The following is a 9783-nucleotide window of genomic DNA, read 5'->3' on the forward strand; positions in this document are numbered from 1 at the left end:
GAGACTTGCTGTGCCTGTGAGAGAAACAGTTTCAAAAATTCATTGGGGGAAAAAAAAAAAGCTTTCTTTGCAAGATAGGAATCTCGCATTTGATCTTGGGAGAGAATTAAAACTGAAAGTTAAATCCTGCAGGAGAGCTAACCGCAAATAGTATTTATGTAGGAATCAGATATAAAAGAGATGACCCAAGAAATGCAGTGGAAACTTAAGAGAGGGTGGGTGATAAAGGCACTAAAGAGCTTGAAGCTTTTTAGTAAAGAAGAAGAGTTCAGCACTTAAAAGAAGAGAGATGTAGCAGCAAGGCAATTTGTTGCTGCATTAAGCAATCTTAGTGGTAGACAAACCCTTGTGAATAAGAGTAGGCCAAAATCGTGACTAGAACTTCAAAATTAATCCATATATTGAATTTTGCGTATTTAGATCACATAGCTCTCACCTTCCAAATTTAGCTGCAGAGAAAGTAAAAGGAACTGGGGAGAGAGATTTGCAAGCAAAGGAAATAGAAATACTGTGAGTTGCTATTCTTGGTCTGTAATGTGCAAAGGTTGACTGTCTAGTACATCCTAGATCTTCTTTTTTAAATCTTTTTTTTTAATCATGGGATAAGTTAGACAACTAAATTTCATTTTCTCTAAACTCTGGGGAAGGCTGTCTGTTGCCATTAGTAAAAAGCGGGAATTGTGAACAGGTTTACTACACTAGTCAAGTAGCAAGTTAAAAATTCAATTGCAGTCATGTAAACAATCAGGCTTTGGTTACCTTACTAGGATAAGGAATCCCATCTCAGCTGAATATTTGTCTTTTTCTTTGTTGTTTTCTTTTTTTCAAAGAATTTTAGGTAATCGAGTGGCAGAACTTGAAAAGAAGTTAAGAACTTTGGAAATCGCTGGTTTGTGGAGTCTTCCAGGTTAGTAAAAATTCAAGAGAACAGCTTGCATTATGTAGTTTTCATAGATAGATTTGCATTTAAGAAAAGCTTGGCTATAATTTTTTAAATGACAGTTATTTTATGAATGTGCAGTATTTTGTGAACGATGGTATTTTGTGAAGCACATTTGCAAAATTAGAAACCTCTAATAAACATTGAGTTGAAACCAAAGCTCGCCATGCTATTTAAACCCTATTTCCAGTATGGATACAACAAAATAAGTATTGGAAATAATCAAATTGTCTTCATAGTTCGCAAGTTTGCAAAGAAAAAGAAGAAAGGCAAAAACTTTGAGCTATTTTATTTAAGCAGTTGTATAAAATGATACACATAGGATAATAGCCATAATGTTTTTCAACAGGTTTTTTGATTAATTTTATACTTTTTGTAACTTCCATGGTTTTTATTGCTGTATTTCATAATGTTTTTCTGTAGAATGATAATCTCTGAGAAACTGGAACTGTAAATGATCTGAAATTTTCTAGTCCCTCTCTCTAGAACAGGATTATTCCCTGTAGCATCTTAAGTATTGTATTTGGTTTAAATTACTCAAGTAATGGGAGATTAATCTGCTTCCTAATAGACCTTGCTGTTAGGAAAATGGGCAATATTTAATTTACATTTTCTTTTTGCTTCTTTTCTTCCCATTACACCTAATTGTATCTTTTTTAACCACTGTAAATTATGCTGCTCCATTGTTGGTGTTTGCACCATTAGGCATTGTTGTTTACAGCTTCCTAGCAGTGGGGGTGGGAGCTAGTATAGTTCAGGCTTCTGGGTTTTTGGCTCTGTGTTTTTATACACAAGCTTTTAATCTAGAAGAAAAACATTTGACAAAGCTGAAGAGAACTAGTGAAAAAGCAGCGTGGCCTAATGGGGTATATTTCTGCCTGTTGCAGGGATTCTGAATCATCTTTCTGGAACTGGCTTGCATTGGGGCTTTCCAGAACTGAAAGTCCCAAATTTGTTCCCTTGGGTTACTCTTCATTTAGGCATCTAATGTGCATACAGTGCTGGGAGCATTTGTCCCTTCCCACGTTCTCCAAAAAGTGCAGGTGAAATATTTGGAAAGATCCTGCTAGTAGAGTTCTGTACGTTAGTACAAATGTGTATCATAAGCTTAAAGGGTTAATGCACTGTAGGGTCAGTTGTATTTATTTTTTCCCCCAAAAAATAGCGTTCCATGGAATTAGTACACTAATAAGAGCAGTGTTTCTAATCTTTACAAAATGTATTAAAAAAAACAACAAGCAGTGGGAACTAATTGCTCAGTTGTTGGTCTGTGTAGGTAAGACATCAAATTAATATTTATACAATAACAACTGTCTCTTTCCTTCTTTTCTTTTGCTGCCTGAAGGCCTGAGCTACAATGTCTCAGTGGGATTTGGGAGTAGGTTCTGCTTGACATATATATTTTTAGTAACTGATTCTAGCAGTGCATTAAATATTATGACTGCATGTAAATAAATGGAAATGTTATCTGAACATTTTTATATCTGTCAGGTTAAGATGTTCAGTCAAGTGAATTAGATGACCACAAGAGAAATAGGGGCTGCTCTACGAGGCACTTTGTTTAAATTGAGGAAAACAGTAAGGAAGGATGATCCTTAATAGTTGTAAATGAATTATCCAGTAGCTTATGAATTCTGTTGAACACCAAGGTCGGTTTGTTAATTTGCTGCCTTCTTTTTAAATCAAGAGTGTAGTTTTGTTTCCAAATGCACTGTAGTCCCGATGTGGTCAGAAAGAGCCTTGCAACAACTGCTGGGTTGCCACGTTTCTTTTCAGCGTGGAAAGCTTCTGCTCCATAAAACAGCAGCATGTAATAGGTAGCATTGGAAATAACATAACAGACTCTGCAGCTGAATGTGAGCTGGGGTGAGAGGCAGAACACAGAGGCTGTCTCACCTAGGCAGTCTTAAATCCAAAGAGATGTATTATATGGTTTTGAGTTGAATTTCTGTCTCTGGAAGAGTACGCAGATGAAAGCTGATGTTCAGTCTGCCCCTGAAAGGTATGCACCTTATTAATTGCAGGGTTTTAATCTGAACTCAACGTTCCCACTTGGGCATTGTTGTCCGTATAACATTTAAAGCATCCATTGTCACCATGATATTAATACCTTCCAAATGCTGTTAATAAATGCTGTTAATAAATTTCGCCCTATTGAAAAAAGAGCTTGACTGCTTTTAATGTTTTTGTTAGGTGACATACTGGTTATCTGCTTTTTGTGCAATGCATGAATCAACTATGGGGAAGCTAAATGAAGAGGAAGCAAATATTTTAGTTTTCGAAATGGTTAATCTGGTAGCGTAAGTTCAGTTTCTGTGGAAGTTCTGCCTGTTGCAAACTTCAGCTTCCCTTGTTTGGAAAATGGGCTTTAACTAAATGAATCTTTTGGGAGGTTCATTGCTAAAAATAAAGCAACCTTGGTCATAGATTTACCTCTGTTTTCTTTTTATGAGCCCACTTGTCTTGAGAAGGAGGCAGAGGATGTGATACTGACAGAAGCATTTGATTCTTTGCCTTGTCTTAAATACGTTATGGTTGGTTCAAATATGCATGTGTAAGTATTCTCAGCATTAAAATGAACTAAACACCAGCCTAGTCCTCTTACAGATGGCACTAGATATTCAGATAAGTAAGTCTGTATTTTTCAAAATCTATCAGTTCCTGAAAATTCCAGATTTCCACTGAAAAAAAAAAAAAAGCCTAAAGGAAAGATTGTGCCATGACTCAGCCTTTCCCTGCCTGGGTTGTTAGGAAGGTTTCTGCGCTGCCTTTTGCTCTTCAGTAACCAGCGAGAAACAGGGGCGAAGCGGAATTAACAGGCTCAGCAGCTGCTGTATTGGAGGCTGGTGGAATGGAGCAGAGGTTATACGTGGATCCCCAAGCCTGGGGATCTTGTAGAGGAGTTCATTTCTCCTGGAGAAGATAGCAAATGAATGTACTCCTATTGAAAACTGGTCTTCTTGTTCTGAGATCTGTACGCTTTTCACCAAAGCCCTTTAAAATTCATTAAATAGAGCAACTCTGCATGAAGCCGTATGGGTTATGAAATTGAGCTTCCACGGCAGCTAATTAAAATTCCCCATGTGTAATCCAACTTCAGATCTTGATGCAAAGAATAGAGCACAGCAACAGCCGTGTCCCTCCTTCGTGAGTGGATGGGAGTCACTGTTAATAAATAAATATATACGAGGCTCTTCGGGCCACATCTGTGGCTAAGCTGTGTGGATACTGAACTTATTTTCTGTAACCAAGTTGGTTTTCAGAGAAAAATGTGAAGGTGAATGTGTTTGCTGTGTCAATGCTGGCTGGGAGTCAAGAGGTTTCTTTTTTGTAGGGTCTGTAGCTGAGGCTTTACTTTTTTTTCATTCTACCAAAAAAATAATTCTCTGCTTTCCACTTAACTGTTAAGAGTGGTTTCCCCCAAATTCTTTAGTTATAATCCTTTTGAATTTGGCCTCCTCCGTTGCGTTCTTTTGGATCTTTTAGACGTTGGCTACTTCTGACCATGCGTATGAATATAAGGTATTGCTGTACGACTAGCTCCCTGTTTGATTTAATTCTACTTCCAACACAAAAATTCCTTCAGTGTTGCAGGAAGGTGCATTCTTTTAGGGGCTTTTGCATTTTGGAATAGCTATCGGATTTGTTTTGCCTTTTTTATTTCCTTTAGATTTAATTAATTTTGCCTTACACTTGGGGCAAGGGCTGTACTTTGTTGTCAGTTAATTATTTCTTTTTATTACTTGCTATCGCAGAGGCAGAATTCTGATGCATACTTGACAGTGGGATCAAAGCTTGACAAGGTCAATGCTTCTAAAGCATTAATTGCATTCGCATTGCTGCAGTGTATACCCCAACATGCTAAGGATATTAAAAAGTCATTAATACCTTCAGTATCAAGGTCTTTACAGGCAGCGTGCTCCAAAGCAGTTAGAGACTGGGGCGGCCCAGTTTGATGCCGAGGGAACAGCTTGACTTTCACTCTCCCTCAGGAGGTACCAGAACTTTCTCAGGGAAGGATTTATTCGGGGTATCTCCTGACCTGGTGCCCTTTCCAAAGTCCTTGTCTTGGATGGGTGATTAGATTTAGGATGTCGCCTTAAGGTGAAATGTACAAGCAGATTTAGAGGGGAGAAGTGGTTGTTACATAAACGTCCATTCTTATGGAGATAAATAGAGCAGGAGCTTGCCACCTTCCCAGCCATTAGTTATCGGCTGGCAGTTGTTCTGGAGGCCACGCAAACACCACGCTTAGCTGATCTTGCAAATTTCTTGCCACCTCCCCTCTAGGTTTAAGGTAGTGTCAGTCACTACGAGCACAAGCATCCTGAATAGTGGAGGACTTCCTAAAGAGTCTGCAGGTGTTGCTTTCTGTATTGCTAACGTATGTAAAGACTGGGCATCTACAGCAAAGTCCTCAGCTGAAGAGTTTCTTGCACAATTTTCTCAGCAAAAGAGCTGGAAAATTGCCCTTGTGCATTTGGCTCCAAACAAAAATGCTCAGAAGCGTTTGGGGAATTTTCAGGTTAAAATCCCTCCCGTTCCCTGGCAATGTCTGCTGGTTTGCTGCCTCAGCTCTGGCTTGCCTCATAGTTGTGCTAATCTTTAAATTTATTTTTATTTTTTTAAGGAAACGTTGTAGTACATGTGTGAGCCTGTAGTGTAAAACTACACAGGTGATAGGAGGCAGGATGATAAGAGTACAGAGTCAGTGCCGAGCACTTGCTGGCAGTGGCATGCAAATGATCCGTGTATTAGTATAAAGCCTTGCCCCAAATTACTTACTGTAAAACTTTCGGTATGATCTGATTTGTAATAACCCGAATTGTACGGTGAATACAATTTGCTGAATACAGCGCCTGCTCTTATTTCAAAGGTTGTCCTTTGCTCTGTAACATGTCTAAAAAATAAATAATAATTGCTTTTCTTTATTTTTCTTTATTTGACTTACATATTCCAGCTATGCTATAAAATACTTTATTTCCATGCTGTAGAAGGATCATTTGAGATGCTTTTCTGGTTCTGTACTTCTTTTCATGGCTCTGGAAAAAAAGGAGTTAAGCTGTAGGATATGTGTGAATATCATTAGTGAACGATGAGTGCAATTAGCGAATTAATGGTTCTAACACTTTGATTGTTTCAGGTGGAAAGGACACCATAACGTTCAGTGACCCAGCCTTGCCTGTTATACAGCGGTCTAGGTCACCGTTGTTAGCATTTACTGAGAAGCCGCAGCAAACTGAAGTACAAGGTGAGCACCTGGACCGTAAGGAACATGATGAGAGCTGAGCACACATTTCTTTCTAAATAAAATGTAATTTTCATGCTGGGATAGCAGAAGGCAAAGTTTCAGTGGTCACTGAGATTGAATAAATCATCCACAAGTAAAATGGATAGCTGGTCCCTGTACAAAGAGCAAAGAAACCACTGAAAAATGACTGTTGAAGAGATTGCCTAGCGCTAGGCATCAGGTCGTACACCTCCAAGAATTTTCATGCCAGATAACTTGATACTGTGACAAGTTATTCATGCCTTCTGTGTTAGCCTCCTGCTCTTTTTCCCTCCCTTAGAGTGCACAGTAGGAGAGCAGTCTGTGGAACTGGCTTAGCACTTTGCTGCATTAAAGCTGATACCTAGATGAAAGGCTTCCTGATTGCACCCAGTAAATTGAAATAAGCCCCCCTCATTTTCCCAGATAAATTGACTCTGCTTTTTTAAAGTCTTCCACGTGTTTTGTTCAAAACTTTCCCCAATAGCAAGCATTAACATCTCTCCAAAGTCAAGCCTAACTTTATGTGACAGTAGCAAAAAGATAGTGTTTTCCTGATAACCTCAATTTTTTCCTGAGTTTTTCATAATGGTCAGGAGATAGGTGATTGTGCCTATCAGTGCTTGGATAAGGTCTTTAATGGACACAATATTCTGGTATGCCCAGATCTTACTCAGCTAACCATGAAGCATCATAAACAATTTATTTGTTAGTCCTGAAACTAAATAGGTTGTGGCTTAATTTTGATTTTATTATCCATATCATCATCTGATAAAAGTTGACAGCCGGACTGATCATTTTTTATAATCTTGCTCAGCTGATATTTTTGCTAAAAATAAGGAGTGAAACTATAGTGAGTAGTTCTCCAGTGAGTAATAACAACTCATAAATATTCATTTTTTTTGCCTGCTTAATCATTGATTTTTAATTAAATCTGCAGTTACTGAAGGTATTTACTTGGTGGTATTACGTTCGTTCCTTTCCTGTTCTAGGTGAGGTTGGTATTACAGTTTTGATTAAAGCTGCCTGTCAAATCTCATCAGACCTTGTTTCTGTTGCTGTGTAGCGCTGCCAAACGTTCACTCTGGACTGAAGCTTTCCATGATGTATTTTCTACTTCAGCTGATTTTTTTTAATGTCAGCCAAGTAACTTTTTTGTTTCTCTAATTCTGATAACTACTTTTTTTTTTTTTTTTTAATAAAAAAAAACCATGCAAACATGTAATATATCTATAATTAATAGACAAGGAATTTACAAACAGGGGAAAAGGTTTCCACCCCTGAGAAGATAAGCAGGAGTTTTCATCCCATTCTAAGCACGGGAGTGAGGAATCCAAATTCTGTCATTGAAGGCAAGATAAAGGCTAAAAGGAGGATAAGAAGTGGGCAGAGTATATGGAGGGACCGGGTAAACAAAGAGATACCATGCAGGAGCACAGATCCCAACAGGAAGAGATCACTGGAAGAAAACAGCCTTGAAGAGAAGACAGCCAAGGATTAGGCCTGTGGCAGTTACCAGAAAAATTGGCTCCCAGTAGGTCACCCTCTTTACCCCTTCCCATTTCATAACTGTAACAGAGAAATCCCGTGATTAAATTGTGGTGGATTAAGAAATTACTGCTCTGCCTGCACAAACAGCTTGTTTGTAATTTGTATGTGGCACAGGGTACCTGGTAACCTGCAGTGAGAACTCAGACAAACTTAAAACCCGCCTCTGTGACAGTTTAAATAAATGAGGCCAACTTCTTGGTGACAAAGGAGCACGTCCATGGGCCAGTCTGCCAGCTGCTGGGGAAGCCATACCTTCTAGCAGTAGATGGAGCAATAACTTCTTCCATTGTTTCAGATCCTTTTCTGGAGGATTTTGTGCTTTCCATTTTCCTTTCGAAGCCTGGAAAAGAAGCAATGCGTTTTCAGCTGCAGGGTATCTCCTCCTCCTTGGAGCTGACAGCTCTTCCGCAGTCAGCAGCTCCATGGGAGTGATGCTCTGTCAACTTCTGTGCTGCTTTACACAGAGGATGACTGCCTGGAGTTGAGTTTTAGGAATTTGCTCCGCAGTGCAATTTTTGATCTCTGCAGCCTGCCTCCAAAATCTGGGGGAATTTGGCAACTAAGAAGAAGACAGGAATGTGTTCAGCAGCCTTTATTCACTGAGCAAGTATGACCTCAGTTTAAAAGTATTCCAGCAACAAAAACAAAACCACTTTTACTTTATTATTAGCTGAGTGATCAGTTGAATGATAACAGATAAGTGGAATAGAAATGAGATTCTTGCATATTTTTAAATGCTGGGCCTGAGGTCAGTCAACTGTGGCCCTATAAACACTACCATGGATATTTGGTGTGTGTTTGGCCCAGAAAATCTTTCTATCCTTTGAGCTAACATACATTTTTTACCAGAACCTTCTGTAATACATAAAATGTTGCTCTAGCTAGACATACAGATAATCAGAGGCCCTTTTTCAGGCCTTTTTGATTAAATCTGTCTGCTTACCATGATCTCATCAAGCCCTGTTCTGGCCTGTAATTATTATCAGTTTCAATTAGGCTGGATGGTAGAAGTCTGTAGGATATACTGTGCAGTTCCTGTGTGAAAATGCATAATGACATAGTACAGGCACATGAATTAAAGACTGTGTCCTGCCACAAAACCTCACTGCATCCAACGCACCCAATATATGGTGTCGTGTGATGGATTGCACGGGAACATCAGAGCCACTGGGGAACAGCTCTCTTTTTGTCGTCACTGGTGAACGCATTGTTCCTGTTGTACTGCCTGTGCTCCATTTCAAGCACTCTCTGAAGACAAAAGTACTGTTTTTCTGTGAACTTCACACAAATTGTTCTTCTATGAATGATTTATCTTCACAGCACTGCAGCGAGGTGATGGGGTGGTGTTATCCCTCTGTAGGAGGAAACCGTGCCACACAAAGAGCAATGCAAAGTCCCCTCTAATTTTGAGTGCCAAGTGGAGGTGCCTAAGTTTTAGCTATTTTTAGAGCACGGAGAGTACGTGTGTTCAAATATATAATGTGAGCACAGCAGTGCTGCAAATCAAGCTCCTAGTTTCCAGCTGAGCACTCAGATAATGAGGATTAGATCCAGTGGGTGATCACCTTTTGAAAGTTAATTTATCCCTGCCTTTTCCACAGAGTTAAATCCCAGCTCTTCAGAGTGACTTTCCCGGCTTCCTTAATGGTAGTTAGACTGTCTGTTCCCTTCGTGCCCACCCCTGTCTCACTCACTCAGCAGCTCCCAGCTTATAAATGAGGCAGGGCTGGTAGAGGCAGTAGGCTCCTGCACTGTACAGCTCAGATCCCGCCCCGCAGCCAGTCTGCTCCGTGCATGGAGCAGGGCAGGATTCCTGTGGGAGAAATCCAGGAAGTGCTCCTGTACTAAAAGGTAATGCACATGCACTGCCATTTGGAGCTGTCGGAGCAGCCCTACTTCTGGCATTTCCCAATTTTTCTTACTTGATTCCACAAGCTGATCTTCAGTGAGGCTTTTTGGCCTTAACAGAGACGAGGACAAATTCGTTCTCTTACAGAGCTGTTTGTTTGCACATCACTGTTTT

The 9783-nt window shown here is 39.7% G+C and overlaps 1 protein-coding gene across 4 annotated transcripts in view; it reads left to right on the forward strand.

Moving 5' to 3' along the window:
• Positions 1 to 9783, forward strand: part of CCDC149 (coiled-coil domain containing 149) — a 50131-nt gene that overhangs the window by 35520 nt on the left and 4828 nt on the right. For 2 of the 4 annotated variants that reach the window (XM_027457307.3, XM_027457308.3), the window contains exons 10-12: positions 831 to 907; positions 2286 to 2318; positions 6084 to 6191. In XM_027457307.3, the coding sequence (XP_027313108.3) occupies positions 831 to 907; positions 2286 to 2318; positions 6084 to 6191 (218 nt within the window). The remainder of the gene's footprint in view (positions 1 to 830; positions 908 to 2285; positions 2319 to 6083; positions 6192 to 9783) is intronic. The other 2 variants (XM_027457309.3, XM_027457310.3) reach the window with 1 other exon arrangement.

This window comes from Anas platyrhynchos, chromosome 4 (genome assembly GCF_047663525.1).
Source record: "Anas platyrhynchos isolate ZD024472 breed Pekin duck chromosome 4, IASCAAS_PekinDuck_T2T, whole genome shotgun sequence".
NCBI lineage: Eukaryota > Metazoa > Chordata > Aves > Anseriformes > Anatidae > Anas > Anas platyrhynchos.